At 44.9% G+C, this 16750-nt stretch overlaps 1 protein-coding gene across 3 annotated transcripts in view; it reads right to left on the reverse strand.

Annotated features, from left to right (window-relative positions):
* Positions 1-1293: 1293 nt before the first annotated feature.
* The window catches only part of LOC138669566 (uncharacterized), a 124284-nt gene continuing 108827 nt past the window's right edge, over positions 1294-16750 (reverse strand). For 2 of the 3 annotated variants that reach the window (XM_069756134.1, XM_069756132.1), the window contains exon 4: positions 1583-3017. In XM_069756134.1, coding sequence (XP_069612235.1) covers positions 2800-3017 — 218 coding nt within the window. In that variant the 3' untranslated portion in view covers positions 1583-2799. Of the gene's footprint in view, positions 3018-16750 lie in introns of all 3 variants that reach the window. The other variant, XM_069756133.1, reaches the window with a different exon arrangement.

Consider the following 16750-nt stretch of genomic DNA (forward strand, 5'->3'; position numbering starts at 1 on the left):
AGCTGTATCTAGTGTTGCAACTAATCCATATTCAAGTAAATGAGGAATAACTGCAGTACTAAATACAAACATGGACAGTTACACTGTTTCTGGAAAAAAAAAACAGTTGCTAATTTTGAACAAACATCACTGAGAAGCAATTTGGATATGTTGATATGAAAGTTTGATTCTCAGTTGAAGGGATTATCTGGTTTTAAGTTGCAAGTCTGCAGCTGTTCAGTGTGACTGTGGACTTGTGAATCCTCACATCGCACTCACTGTGCACTATGAGGAATCTCTGAGGCTTGCGTTGGGAGTAAGCTGACATGTGACCCCAAGTGTGCAATTTGCATACTTCCGACCACATTCGACTAGGCTGGATCCGGCCTCTCTCAACGAATTGAGCAAGGCCATGCCCATCTAGTCAGCATGTGACTGTATACTGCATGTATGCATATCACATACTCGCGGAGACAAGCCTGCTACTCCCGCTACTGGAACTGGAAAATTCTCAAATGGCACAGTGCTGCAATGTGAAGATTCATAAGTCTGTAGTCACATAGAGAAACTGCAGACTTAAAGCCTAAAGTAGATAACCACTTTAAGTATAACCTCTTTTAAAATGAAACCAACAATAAAATAATTTTAGTGCACAGACACTATTCTACAAACAACTGTAAAGCTTACATGGCTATGTGCACAGTATCTATAAAGATCTCCAATTCTCTCTTGTACTTAGAGGGGCTTTTCATCTGTCTAAGTGAACTTAAACAGATATGTCCACTGATATTTGAATCTCAGAAAACCACTTTCAATTTTATTGTCTGGTATAAAAATTTACTGTGAAATTAACTTACACTTTTAAAGACGGATCCTTCCATCACATTGGTGCCTGCAGTATTCAAGTGAGGTTGTGTTCCATTCTTACCGGGCATTGTAAGCAGAGGATTTTTGGTGGGAAAAAGAAATTGGTGCAAGTCGAGTTGTTATTTTCTCCCAGCTGCCATAGAGAGGCTTTCTGAAATTAACCTAAATTCTGAAAATCCCATGTAATAAATGCCTTTAGGTTACCAAATTCTGATGGCTAATTTGCCTTAAGAATTGTAATAAATGTCATCAATTTATTTTCAACAATACATCTAGATTGCAATTTGTCAAGTCTAACCATCATATATTAGGTTGTTTAACTAGTAGACTTACCGTATTTTGTTGTTTAACATTAGAAATCGTTTTAAAAATACTACATGTATTAAATATACATTCATTGATTTCTATACTGTTCAAATGGTTGTAATAAAACAGTTATTCCACAGCCCTTGTCATATTAATTTTAATTAATTTTTTTCATAGGCAGGCATGCAATCTATTACACACATGGTACAGTATAATACAATCAATGTTACTCCTGTAACCCCATCATACCTGTATTCTCCATCTATGTATAACCAAACTTTTTATGAGTGTCAAAAAAAAAAGTTTTACATATGTAGGTAATCTGCTTCATTGTTGAGTAGATTATTGAGTATAGATGCATACTTCCACAAATTTGTGGGTTTTTTTGTAGAAGAAAAAGAAATCAGAAAATAAAAGAATTCTAGACTCATTATATGTCAGCAAAATGTTTTATTGTTCTTCTGGAAATGAAAAGACGGTATATAGTAAGAATTTTCAATTTTTGTTTTTTTTTAAATATGGGTCTTGGCAGTAACTTTGGTGAATTAGTCATGGATGGGACTGTATGTGTTCAATATACACATTTTTCTGTTCTACATTTCTCAGGAATCAGTTTTTATGAAGAATACAGTACCTGAGCCTAAGGATATACAGTATTTACCTTGGTCGACCACTGCCATTAACCGACTGCCAATCAGCTACATGAAAAAAGATTGCCGACTGTTTGGACAACTCCACTAATAATACAAATCGTTCAGTGTGCATACAAAAGCTGGTCAGATCCAGCCAGCTTCACAGCTGCATTAGCAAGCTAGGAAGCTAGCCACCTGAGACACTTCAAAGGTCGGCCATAATTTAGGCATTGAGCAGTGGACTGTAGAATTAAAAGTCCCTGTGTTCTTGAGAAAGGAAGATTTTTAATATCAATGTTAATGGCTTGTTATTTTTTGCAAGCACTTTGAAATTTTACCAACTGAACAAGATGAGAAAAACCCATTAATCTATTGTATTTTGTTGAGTTCCTCATACATGGCAGTGGTATCACTCACTACCTGTATGCAAATAAAAAATAAGAATCCAATGCAGACACTGAATAGTTTATAAGAGCAGAGGCTTAGCAATTTTACTACATTTGGCAAAATGCTCATTATGTTTTCTTATTCTGTATCGCTTCATCATTTTTACTGCCTGAAGGTTTACACATTGAACGACTGCAGCAAGATTATTTAAAGGCAGCGTAAAAACAATATTTGATAATAAACTGTATTACTGAGTTCTTAAACTACCGTAATTAGGCACTTCAGAATATTCATTAATGTACAGTATAAAAGTGTACACCAGTTTGAGTTGTCAATTAAAAAGCTTAATGTAATGTTTTGAGAACAATAGAAAATATAGTTGTGACATATAAGGCACTTTGTCATGAGATGTAGTGAAACTAGATAGCATTACTGCCTAAACATTACACTGAAAGATAAATTGATAATAGGCAAACATACATGAATTAGGGTAGATACTCTTAAGCATGAACAGAGTAGCTTCTAGCATACATTTATAAAACTGGTGTTTAGAAAACAAACAACTAATCAAGGTAATTCAAAGTACATAAAGCGTAGTAACATACAAACAATCATAAAAAATCTCAAGTCAAATATTTTTTCTTAATGAACCATTATATCCCGGGTCCTTGTCCTTATCACCAGGTAAAAACTCAAGCCTAAATTGACCTGTTCTGTTGCTGAATGAAATATGGTCAGGCTGAGAGTCATCTTCTTCTAAAACTGTCATATTGGGATTATAAATCCTGGGTGCATCATATAGTCCTCCAGAAATTACCAGGGTATCTTCGGGTGGAGTATATCCCTCTGAAAAAAACAGATGGAAAAGTAAGTCCGGTAAATCATCACAGGCTTAATTTAAAGGAACACTATCACAATTTTGTGCACTTTGTATCTTGTTAAGATGTACAGTGGCATGTAAAGGCTTGGGCACACCTTGGTCAAAATTACTGTTCTTGTGAACAGTTAAGCAAGTTGAAGATGAAATGATCTCTTAAAGGCCTAAAGTTAAAGATGACACTTCCTTTGTATTTTAGGTATATATATATACCTGAATTTGGAGGGAACAATCTTCAGCCATAGGGGCGGAGTTTTCGGGTGTTTGATTCACCCTTTCCTTACCCGCTGGCTGCAATATTGGATTGAAGTTCATTCTCTGTCCTCCATAGTACACGCCTGCGCAAGGCAAGATTGCCTTGTGCAGGCATGTACTACGGAGGACAGAGAATGAACTTCAATCCAATATTGCAGCCAGCATGCAGCTAGCGGGTAAGGAAAGGGTGAATCAAACACCCGAAAACCCCGCCCCTATGGCTGAAGATTGTTCCCTCCAAATTCAGGTGACAGACCCCCTTTAAAAATTACAAAAAGGTTAATGAGTCAATGCAAACCTTTGGGCACCCTTCTAGATTTGCATGCTCAGATAACTGTGATCAAGGTTTGTGACATTTATTAGCCTGTTGGGGTCATCGCTTGCTCACTATCATCATTAGGAAAGGCCAGGTGATGCAAATTTCCCAGCGTTATAAAAACCCAGCTTCCTTTAACCTTGTGCAAAAAAGAGCTGCCATGTGTTCTTCTAAGCAGCTGTCTAGCACTCTGGAAATAAAATGTCGTGGGGGCCCAAAAGCAGGAGAAAACTATAAGAAAATAGCAAAGCGTTTTCAAGTTGCTCTTTCCTCAGTTCAAAATGTAAATAAAAAATGGCAGTTAATAGGAACATTGGTGGTTATGACAAGGTCTGTGAGACCAAGCAACATTTTAGTGAGGCTGCTTATAGGATTGCTAGAGAGGCAAATGAGAATCCCAAAGAGCTTCAGAAAGATTTAGCAGACTCTGGAGTTATGGTACATTATTCTACTATAACTTCAGAGTCTACAATGACCTTAATGGAAGAGTCATTAGAAGAAAACTTCGCCTGCATCTTCACCATAAAAGCCTTGTTCTGTCCTCACTAGCTGAGGCAGGCTCATACGTAGCTATACAGTCAGCTAAACCGCAATACCGGGGTCCAATAAGGAGACTGTGGTTGAGTCTGTGCTTTATTAAACGTAGTGGTATATTGATGCGGTGAAACTGTGAACAATGATATAAATAGAATCAGTGCATGGTATAGAACAGATACATACTACACATGAGGTACATTATGCATAACATTTAGGAAGCTAGTAACTGAACTGGGAGTACAACTGGCTAGGCTAGGCTAATATGGAGCAGAAATATCTATAGGAAGCATAAAGACATACCGGCAATGCAATCACAAGGGGGATGAAGTGAAGCGTCTTTCCTTGAAGGCAAACTGAAGAAAGTGAAAGGAAAAATGGAGGGAAATGGAGGCTGAGCTAGCATAATGCATTGCAAAGGAGGAGGAGAATCAGACATGGATAATACAAAAACAAGATTGAACTGCCAACATAACTCTGACCGCTAGAGGGAGCCAAAGCATCACAGATGAATAAAGGCATGAATATATCAATACTGTATACTGAGGAAATTGCAATTATGCAAGCAAATAATCAGGGTAACAATATTAGATGGCGGAGACAGAACACTCCCCGTCTGGCATCAACGGATGTCACTACTCCTTCCGAAGGCAACAATAGGACCAGTTCAGATACCGGTCTGGAAAATGTCTTAGGTTCATTCCCTTTGGTCATCCTTAGCTCAACTTTGCGGACGTTGCCGTCCTTGCTCGGGAACGTTGCGGTAACTAGGCCAAGTGGCCACTGGTTCCGGTGAATCTGACAGTCTTTCACAAGAACAAGGTCACCTATGTTCAGATTAGGTTTAGTAGATTGCCACTTCGTCCGTGGCTGCAGGGTAGACAAATATTGTTTGCGCCACCTGTCCCAGAAAGTATTTACAAGACTTTGTACCTCTCTCCATTGGCGCTTGTAGAGGTCCTTCGCGTCGAATCCTCCTGGAGGGGCACTGGACAGTCCTGTTTTCTGGGTAAGTAAAGTAGCTGGAGTCAATAACAAAGGCTCCTCAGGGTCGTTAGGAACTGGAACCAGGGGTCTTGCATTGATTATAGCTGCAGCTTCAGCCATGAAGGTGATTAGGCTTTCGTGGGTGAGCCTCGCTGCTCCTTCTGTAAATAGTCTTCCTTGGTGCTTGACCAGATTGTGGTAATGTTGTACGATTAGGTAGGCAACATGACATTTTCCAGGAAGTATAAGAGGGAATTTCTCCACAAACTCCATCTCAGCTTCTTTGAGTCGGCCTCCTACCCTCAGCAGGCCGCTGTTGTCTTTGAATGGGTCGAGTTTTCTCAATACGCTGCTTGCTGGTATTGGAGCTTTGTTAGTAAGACATTGGATTTCTGCAAAGTAGGTTTCTCTTTGAACAGTGAGGATGATGTGATTTCTAGAGAACTCTAAGTCGGAGGTAACGTAGGTATTTTTACAAAGATGCCAACCTTTACATTTTTCTGTGCCACAAGTTCTGGTAGCCATGAATGAGCGAGCTATATGTGTCAGGCAGGTAATGGCTCGAGTAAGTGACTTCCAGCTTGAGAATCTGTCGAACCTGCAAGATCCAAGCTGGATAACAGAGGTCATTGTATGTAGTGTAGACACCTGAGGGCGGATTTCAGCATCTGAGTCCTCTCCTACAAGTGTCTGGAAAACATTCCTCAATGTACAATAGTTTTGGTCCAGAGAGCCACGTTGTGCTTCCTAGTCGACTTGCGTCAACTGCTCTAGTTGCATGATCTGCGGGATTCTGGTCTGTGGTTATGTAATGCCACTGCTGTGGGTGAACTGATCTCCTGATTCGTAGCACTCTGTTATTGACATAAACGTAGAATCGCCTGGTTTCGTTGTGGATATATCCCAGGACTACTTTGCTGTCTGAGTAGAACTTGGCTTGTGTCAGGTCGATATCCATTTCGGATGCGATGAACTCCGCTAACTCAACGGCTAAGACTGCGGCACAAAGCTCTAACCTGGGTATAGTGTGCTCTGGTTGTGGTGCGAGTTTGGCCTTTCCCATGACGAAACCAATGTGGCACTGACATTTGGAGTCTACAGTTTTGAGGTAGGCAACAGCGGCAATTGCTTTGACAGAAGCATCTGCAAATACGTACAGTCTTTGGCTCTGTATCTCAGTAGATGACACAGGGGTGTATGGTCTTGGCATATGCAAGTTGGAGAGTGCCGCTAACGAGTTCTTCCACTCTTCCCACTGGATCCTCTTATCAGGTGGCAGAGGTGCATCCCAGTCAGATGTTTCCCTAGTTAAGTCTCTTAGTAAGGCCTTGCCTTGTATAGTAACAGGAGCTGCGAAACCCAAGGGGTCGTACAGACTGTTGATGGTAGACAGGACGCCTCTACGTGTGAAAGGCCTTTCTTCCTGGCTTCCTGGCTGACCTGAAAAGTGAAAGTGTCTGATTGTAGATTCCAGAGAAGCCCGAGGCTGCGTTGCATTGGTGCGGGGTCTGACCCCAGGTCCAGGTCTCTGAGACCATTACATAGGTCTTGAGAAGGGAACGCTTCCATGAGTTCTTGGCTGTTTGAGGCTATTTTATGAAGCCTAAGGTTCGAGCAGGCAAGCATGTCCTGAGCTCTCCTGAGAAGACTGATGGCAGTCTCATTTGAAGGCATGGCTTTTAGACAGTCGTCGACATAAAAGTCCTTTTCTATGAATTGTCTGACATCTGCTCCGTATTCTGATTCTCCTTCCTGAGCTGACCTTTTGAGTCCGTAAATGGCGACTGCAGGTGAAGGACTGTTGCCAAAGATGTGCACTCTCATGCGATACTCTGTGACTTCTTTAGTAGGATTATTGTCTCTGTACCAGAAGAATCTTAGGAAGTTCCTGTCTCTCTCTCTCACAAGGAAACAATGGAACATTTGCTGGATGTCAGCGATGAAGGCAATGGAATCCTTACGGAAGCGCATAAGTACACCCAGTAGTTTGTTATTGAGGTCTGGTCCTGTCAGCAGAACGTCATTCAGGGAGACATCATTAAATTTAGCACTGGAATCAAACACGACTCTGATCTGGCCTGGTTTCTTAGGGTGGTATACTCCGAACATGGGTAGGAACCAGCATTCTTCAGAGACTTTGAGAGTGGGAGCTAGTTCTGCGTGACGGTTTTCAAAAATCTTTGACATGAAGGAGAAAAAGTGATCTTTCATCTCTGGTTTCTTTTGCAGATTACAAATGAGAGAGGAGAAACGTTGTAATGCCTGATTTCTGTTGTTCGGTAGACGTGGTCTGTGGGTTTTGAAGGGAAGAGGTGCGACCCAGCTGTTGGTCTCATCTTTAACGAGTCCCTTGTCCATTACCTCTAAGAACAACTTGTCCTCTACCGACATTGCCACTTGGTTGTCCTGCTTAGTTCTCTGGAAGACTGTGCCCCCTAACTGATCCTCATAGCTTCCCGACACTATACTGCTGTCGTGAGTAAAGTCTATTAAATGATCAGGTAGTTGGATGCTATGTGGCAGTTCCCTGACATGGAACTCATTGTTACAAGGTTGAAACAGAGATGGACGTCCTTTCTCCAATGTATTTGTCAGCATGCTTGTCACAGAAGATGGGGCGTGCATGCGTCTGAAGCATACGTTGCCAATTATGACCCATCCTAGGTCTAGCCTTTGGGCATAGGGAGCATTGTGGAGTCCGTTGATATGACGTCTCACTTTATGAACCTGTAGGATATCTCTCCCCAACAGCAGAATTATCTGGGCCTGATGGTCGAGTTCCGGTATGAGGTGTGCTATTTGTTTTAAGTGAGCGTGATGGATTGCTACATCTGGCGTAGGGATTTCAGATCTGTTGTCTGGGATCTGGTTACATTCGATGATCGTAGGTAGTGGTAGGCAGAATTGTCCGTCTAAAGACTCGATCTGGTAGTCAGTAGCTTTCCTGCCTGCTGTTGTCACAGTACCTGCACACGTCTTTAAGGAGTAGGGAGTGCTTGGCCCTTTGATGTTGAATAGGTCAAAGAACGTTGACCTAGCCAAGGATCGATTACTTTGATCATCCAAGATAGCATACAGTCTTACAGCTTGGTCTCTATGGCCCTTCGGGTATACTTTGACGAGGCATATTTTTGAACAGGACCTACTGTCTATTGTCCCTTTGCAGACCTCGGTACATTGTGAAGTGATCTCTGGCGTAGCTGTATCAGTGTTCCTTTCCTCCCCGCCATGCTCACTGTCAGCTGGCGTGTTTTGTGTACTCCATGGAGCTGGGCCAGGGTGTAGAGCGGTGTTATGATCTGTGGTGCCACATTCTGTGCATTTTACACTGACCTTGCAATCCTTGGCGAGATGAGCTGTGGACGAGCAGCACTTGTAGCAGATACCGTTTTCTTTCAGGAAGCTTCTGCGATCTGGCATAGATTTTCCTCTGAAGGCTCTGCATTTCAGGAGAGGATGAGGCTTCTGATGGAGTGGGCACTGCTTGTCAGGGTCCTGCACCTTTGTCTCTGATTGGGAGCAGCCAGCAGACCTGTAATTAGAACCTGGAGAAGAAACATAAGTCTTGTGTACTTCCACAGATGTTCTGCGTGGATTTGCAGGTGGTGATGGTGTGGCATATGGTATTGCAAAGTCAAAGCTGGGATCGTTTCTAATTCTTGCTTGTTGGTGTATGAAGTCTACAAAAACGGAGAAGGGAGGGAATGGAACGCTGTGTTTGTATTTGTACGTGGAACCATGTGTGAGCCACCTCTCCTGTAGATTGTAGGGCAACTTCTGGACTATAGGGTTAACACCTCTGGCTGTGTCGAGAAATGCAAGTCCCTGTAGGTCGTCCTCGTATTTGGCAACTTGGACTTCCTTTAGCAAGTCGCTTAGCTCTCTAAGTTTCTGGAGACCTTTGTTAGATATTTTAGGAAAGTCATCGATTCTTTTGAACAAGGCTCTTTCTATTACTTCTGCTGAGCCGTAACACTCATCCAGCCTTTTCCAGATCTCTTTGAGGCCAGTCTCAGGGCGGTTTATATTAATGTCTCTGATCCTTACTGCGTGTTTGACTGACTCTTCTCCCAGGTATTTGACTAACAGGTCTATCTCTTCCCTGTGTTGTAGCCCCAAGTCTCTAATGACATTTTGGAAGGAAGCTTTCCAAGCTCTGTAACCTTCAGCTCGGTCAGTGAATTTCATGAGTCCCTTGGCAACCAGTTCACGTCGTGTGAAGAACTTGGCAAATTCTGTCGTGAACCGGTTGTCAGCAGAGTATACTGGTGATGGGTCGCCCTGATAGTGATGTGAGGTGCGTTCGTACCTGTTAGTGTCCTCATGGTGGCGCCAGCCGGTGTCGTATTGCTTCGGCCTGATGTACGGTGCGTTGGTTACCTGATGAGGGGCAAGGTAGTCATTAGCAGAGTTGTTTTGCCTCACATTTTCGAGTTTGTTTCTGTCCTGAGCCTCGTGACGACTCTCGCTCACTTCGCTGGAGGTGTCGTATTCTGATTTTGGTACTGGTTCAGGGTTATAGTTTGGATCAGGAAGGTCATTAACATACTGAGATGTGCGTTGTGGTGAGTCTTGCAGTGGAAACTCCAGACTCGACGTACTGCTTTGGCTATGCAGCTTCGGATTTTGCGCGGCTTCTTGCGATTCTGCTTCGGCGAGGGCTGCGGCAGCTTCCCTTTTCGCTGCTAGGCTTTCTAAGGCGGCATCCACACGTGCCTTCTCTAACTGCGACCTTCTCTTTTGATCGGCTCTCTCTAAGCGCGACCTTCTCTCTTGATCGGCTCTCTCTTTCATCTATGCGTGCTTTTTCTAATTTAAGTTGCATCTCTTGGTCAGCAAAGCTCGCTCGTATTTTGGCAGCTTCAGCATTTGCGCGGGCAATGGCGACAGCGCTGCTGATGGATGTTGTCTTTGAGGAGACGGAAGTAACAGATCTTGTCCTATGCGATTTGTGAGACATGGTGTCTTGGGAAAGTGCTTGGCTGTGCAGAGATTGCTGTAAGCTGTATTTAGTCTCTGAGTAGCCGGTGACTTGAATCCCACTAGTTGGATGGCTGCCGTTTCACTGTTCTGTCCTCACTAGCTGAGGCAGGCTCATACGTAGCTATACAGTCAGCTAAACCGCTATACCGGGGTCCAATAAGGAGACTGTGGTTGAGTCTGTGCTTTATTAAACATAGTGGTATATTGATGCGGTGAAACTGTGAACAATGATATAAATAGAATCAGTGCATGGTATAGAACAGATACATACTACACATGAGGTACATTATGCATAACATTTAGGAAGCTAGTAACTGAACTGGGAGTACAACTGGCTAGGCTAGGCTAATATGGAGCAGAAATATCTATAGGAAGCATAAAGACATACCGGCAATGCAATCGCAAGGGGGATGAAGTGAAGCGTCTTTCCTTGAAGGCAAACTGAAGAAAGTGAAAGGAAAAATGGAGGGAAATGGAGGCTGAGCTACCATAATGCATTGCACAGGAGGAGGAGAATCGGACATGGATAATACAAAAACAAGATTGAACTGCCAACATAACTCTGACCACTAGAGGGAGCCAAAGCATCACAGATGAATAAAGGCATGAATATATCAATACTGTATACTGAGGAAACTGCAATTATGCAAGCAAATAATCAGGGTAACAATATTAGATGGTGGAGACAGAACAAGCCTGATACATTTTGGAAACAAGTAATGTGGACCGATGAGGTTAAAATAGAACTCTTTGGCCACGATGATCATAGGTATGTGTGTAGAAAAAGGACACAGAGTTTCAAGAAAAGAACATCTCGCCAACCATTAAAGGGAATCTGTCACCCCAAAATTGGCCTATAAGCTAAGGCCACCGGCATCAGGGGCTTATCTACAGCATTCTGTAATGTTGTAGATAAGCGCCCGATGTAACCTGCAAGATAAGAAAAAGAAGTTAGATTATACTCACCCAGGGGAGGTCCCGATGCGGTCCGATCCGATGGGCGTCTCGGTCCGGGTCCAGCGCCTCCCATCTTCATACGATGACGTCTTCTTTGTTGCTGCCTGCCGCGGCTCCTGCGCTGGCATACTTTGTCTGCCCTGTTGAGGGCAGAGCAAAGTACTGCAGCGTGCAGGCACTGGGACTCTCTGAACTTTCCCGGCACCTGCGCACTGCAGTACTTTGCTCTGCCGGTATGGCACCTGTAAAAGGAACACCTGTAAAGTAGGGACACCTGTAAAAAGGCACGCGTTGCCTGCCATGCGGGTACTGTCCTACATATAGGAGAGAGAGGGGACCTTGTGTGAAGCCTCAGGCAGCAAGGGGCGCACACTACAGCGCAGTAAGGAAGGCTTCCAACCTCACCTCGCTAAAGGGATTCCAAATCACTTCCAGGTTGCCTGGACCTCATCATCTGTGATCCGTACCCTAGACTGTGGCTGTATACCACCAATAAAAGGTAAAGCATCTGCAACCTTGTGTCCTCCAATTCTTTCTGGCACTTTAAAGAGAGACTCTGCAGCCTATTTGAAGTGTACTCCCTGTCGGAACATCAAAAGGTCAGCATCCTAACTGGCCAATTAAGTGGTGCAGCATAAAGTGAAGTAAAATCCTGGCTGGATACTGAAAAAGGGACTGTTAAGCAAATATTAGCCAAACTGAAAGACACTTTTGACACCGCACTGCTGCAGAAATCAAGATGAGGTTCTTTTGGGTGCAAGCAGAGGGTGCAGGACAGTATACAGGACAATGCTCTTAATCTCCAGGAGGCACTGCGGGCCGGTAAGCAGGTCAACCTGAACAGAGTGCAGGATGGGGACAAATTATTAAAGGAGCAGTTTATTGAGAGACACATGTCCAGCACCCACAGGACACAGCTGCATATCCTGGCCCTGCAAAACCTGACCTGGACTTTGCACACTTTAAAGATAGGGCCAACCAGGTGCTACATGAACCGCATTCCAGCCGCACAGCGCTCCCTAGGCGCCCAGCATTTACATACCACCAGAAAGCGGCATCCTTTCCACACACCCTGGTGGAAGCCGATGCACAGACCCTGGATAATGACCCCTCAGCAGAACTGCACCTCCAGATCCAGGAGCTGACCAAAAGTGTAGCTGCACTAGCCAAAATCGTGCAGACCCTGCAAGAGTCCCCAAAGGAAAAGATCCAACTCACTTCCAGTCCAGATGACGTCCCATGGCAACGGCAGAAGAGGATTCCACTGATCAGAGGAAGAGACAACGACCGCTACCACCAGGCCGGACGACCCATTTGTCGCCGTTGCAACCAGGCAGGACACATCGCAAGATTCTGCAATTTAAACGAGCAACCCCTGGGGCAGAGGGCCAACCCCTAGGTGTAAGACGACCAGACCCACAAAGCTGGCGAGCCAAGTACGTCGGAGGACGACCGGTCCTCCCAATTGTGATTGACAGCATCCCAATGAATGCCTTACTGGACACCGGCTCTCAGGTGATGACTATGCCATATATTCTTTACAAACGGTACTGGGATAACTCAGATATTACCTGTGGCCTAGATAATGACCCCACAATAGTAGCCAGCAATGGTCAGCCTTTGCCACAAGTGGGGTATAAGGAGGTGACCATTAAGGTGGGGTGAGTAGAATTGAAAGCCCAAGGTCTGGTGATTGCAGATATTGACCGGCGAAAATGTAACCCAATGATGACCTTAGGTACTAATGTAATATAAAACTGTCTTGGCGAGGTTATTGCCTTGTTACAACAGGTAGCCAAAACTGCTGGTTCCAGTGAGCAGAATGTCCTGCAAAAAGAGATCAAAGCCCTGATGCAGAGACAACAGGTGGAACTGTCTGGTGGAGAAGTTGGCAGCGTCACAGTGAGTGATCTGATCCCCATTGCAATACCCCCAGGAGTGAGATGTTAATCTGGTGTCGGGCAGCAATAGGCCTCAGGGGTAAAGACCACCAGGCCTTGGTAGAACCCGTGTATTCTGATAGTAGGCCCACCATCCTGACAGCCAGAGCGGTGGTCGATGTCCGCCAGGGGAGGGTACCGGTACACATCCTTAATTGTGGAGAGAAAGAGGTCCATTTACCCAGATATGCCACCCTTGCTAAACTGTTCAATGTTAGTGACAATGCAATACAAGCAACAAAACCCTTGGTCTCGTCCGATCAGGCGGAGGTCAATTGCTCTGCAGGACAGTTGGAGAATTGGTGTCAGAAGTTGCACGTAGGCACTGATTCTACCCCTTCACACTAGAAGCATGGGGCTTAACGGGTGGTCCAAGAATATGAGCGAGTATTCAGCAAACACCCACTAGACTTTGGGCAGGTAAAAGGGGTCCAACATCATATCCCCACTGGAGATCATCCGCCCAATAAAGAGAGGTACCGGCCTGTACCTCCAGCTCGCTACCAATGTGCCAAGAGTATGTTATGGGAGATGAAGGTGGCTGGGGTAATCAGAGACAGTTGTAGCCCCTGGGCAGCTCCATTATTCCTCATTAGAAAGAAAAATGGTACAATGAGGATGTGTGGTGATTACAAGCAGATTCACCATATTACACACAAGGATGCCTACGTGTTACCCAGAATTGAAGAGTCATTAGCTTCCTTAAAATCTGCTAAGTATTTCTTCACCTTAGATCTCACTAGTGGGTATTGGCAGATAAAGAGAAGACCGCCTTCACAACACCAATGAGCCACTCCGAATTCAACTACATTCCGTTCGGACTTTGCAACGCACCAGGGACGTTCCAAAGGATGATGGAGTGCTGCCTCTGGCACAAGAACTTTGAAACCGTTCTGTTGTACCTGGATGATGTCATCATCTTCTACAAGACCTATGAAGACCACTTGAAGCACCTGGCTGAGGTGTTTGAAGCCCTGTCCAATTATGGCCTGAAAGTGAAGCTGTCCAATTGCCACCTGTTAAAGCCCAAGATGCTGTACCTTGGCTATGTGGTAAGCACCGAAGGTGTGGCACCGGACTCTGACGATAGCCGCACCCCTGCAAGACCCGCTAGTGGGCCAGTCCAAGAAGGCCAAGAGTAAGAATCCTCTGTTCGAGTGGAACGACAGGCTAGAAGGATCCTTCACTCGGTTGAAGTTGGCTCTCACAGGAGATGAAGTACTGGCCTATGCTGACTATGACCAACCATTTGTAGTCTACACAGACACCAGCAATGTGGGATTGGGAGCAGTATTGTCCCAGGTGCAGAAAGGCAGAGAAAGAGTGATTGCCTATGCCAGCAGGAAGCTTCGGCCCACCGAAAGAAACCCAGACAACTACAGTTCCTTTAAACTCGAGTTCCTTGCCAAAGTCTGGGCGATAAAGCGATTCAAGCACTACCTAGCTTCAGCAAAGTTCACCGTTTTCTCGGACAATCCACTGACTCACCTGGAAACGGCAAAGCTAGGTGCTTTGGAACACCGATAAGAGGGAGAAGATCCGGAAGCACTCGAAGAGATCGAGTTACCAGCCTTCCACTGCCCCGAGGCGACTCAGTACTCCGATTATGTGAAGAACAAGCGCAATGACAAGCGAGAAGCAATGCTGAACCCACTGCCCCACCATCGATGGGCAGAAACACAGGATAGTGATCCAGTGGTCCGCCTGGTAAAGGAATTGCTGACAAGCGGATTCACACCCTGGTCCAGATGCTCCACAAGAGATCCAACAGTTGTAGAAGGAGAAGGGCAAACTGTTTATCTACGAGGGTAAGCTGTGTCCGAGGAACATTAACCCATGTACTCACAAGCTGGTTTGGCAAGTGGTAGTCCCGAGGCAGGATGCGCCAATGGTCTTGGAAGCGTACCACGATGGAGCAGGACACTTCGGATGGAAGAAATTAGAGGTTCTACTTCGTGAAAGATTCTACTGGATTGGCATGAGAAAAGCCATTGAGATGTGGTGCCAAGAATGTGGCCCCTGCAACCTGTGCAGGAAAGACCGTAGCAGCCAAAGGGCTCCCCTACAGCCCATAGTCACCAAACAGCCACTTGAACTGGTAGCTTTGGATCATGTGAAGCTAACCCCAAGCCGGTTAGGCTATGTCTACGCCCTGACTATAGTGGACCATTACTCAAGGTACCTGGTAGTCGTGCCTGTTAAGTACCAAACAGCAAAGATGGCAACCAAGGCATTCCAACAGTTTTGTAGACCACATGGTTACCCTGAAAAGTTACTCTCTGACCAAGGCACAGCATTTGAGGTAGAAGTGTTCCAGGAGTTCTGTAACCTGTATGGATGCAAGAAAATCAGAACAACGCTGTACCATCCACAGACAAACATGATAAGATGAATTAGGTGGTAATTGACTTACTGAAGACCTTGCCCCTGGATGAGAGAAACCTGTGGGCAGAGAAGTTGCTGGATCTGGTAAATCTGTACAATCATATCCCGGTGAATTCCACCAACTGCACTCCAGCCTACCTAATGGAGAGGAAGACCTGGCAAGTTACCTGTTGACTTCAACATGGAAGTCCTGACACCGGAAATAACATCACCAGATACAGATTGGGATACTGAGCGGCAGCAGGAATACCACAAAGTACAGGAATACGTGGAAAGAAGTTTGTCCCCGGCAAGACAGATGCAGGAGAGAAACTACAATCAGCATGCCCCTGCAGTTCCCTTGTCACTTGGAGAACAAGTTCTAAAGAGAAAAAGAAGAATCCACAAACTTGATGACCAGTGGGAGGCTGAACCATACACAGTCTTACTGTCAAACTTTGACAACACCAAGGTGTGTCTCATAAGCAAAGATGGAGGAGAAACCTCAACAGCGGTATCAAGAGATTTTATGGTATGCCCTGATCAACTAGGAGACAAGGAGAAAAACCAAGATACCCCTCAACCTATGGAAGGAAAGGAAGAGAAAATCCATACCGTTCTTGGAGACTTTCCCCAGTCATGGACTCAAGTAAATCAAGACATAGTAGTGCTTGTTATGACCTTTCCCCAGTTGGAAGTACCAGAAAGAGATGTGACTAAAAACCAACCTGTCTGAATTCTCTGTAGTCTGCCGTGTGCGTGTAGCTGTGATTATCTCCCCAGCGGCACTGAAAACACGCTCTGACACCACACTAACAGGGCAGGCCAGCACCTCCAAGGCATATAAGGAGAGGTCTGGCCAACTGTGCAGCTTGGATACCCAGTAATTAAATGGAACCAAAGTGTCAGGAAGGATGCAGGTATGGTCACTTAGATACTCGTTTATCATGTTGTTCAACTTCTGCCTCCTTGACATTGTTACTGGTCCACATAGCCCTTGCTGATGAGCCGGTTTAGTGAAGATGTCCCAGTTTGTGAACATTTTCCCCCACCTCTTTTGGACCTGCTGTGTGTGTCTCTCCCCATTAATGCATGTTGTTGCAAAGAGTTGGTACCTCTGCTACCAGCGGTGTCTGAGTCTGATGTTGTCATCATATGATCGACAACGGCCCTCTTGATGGATTCAATTTGAAACCCCTTGGTAACTGCAACAGTAGCGAAGGAAATTTGTCCTTGTACTGTGGGTCAAGAAAGGTGGCCAACCAGTATAGGTTGCTGTTGAAAATGTGGATCACGCGAGGGTCATGGGACAGACAATTAGACATGAACTGTGCCATCTGTGCCAAGCTGCACTGAGGCAAATGTC

The sequence above is a fragment of the Ranitomeya imitator genome, chromosome 3, assembly GCF_032444005.1.
Source record: "Ranitomeya imitator isolate aRanImi1 chromosome 3, aRanImi1.pri, whole genome shotgun sequence".
NCBI lineage: Eukaryota > Metazoa > Chordata > Amphibia > Anura > Dendrobatidae > Ranitomeya > Ranitomeya imitator.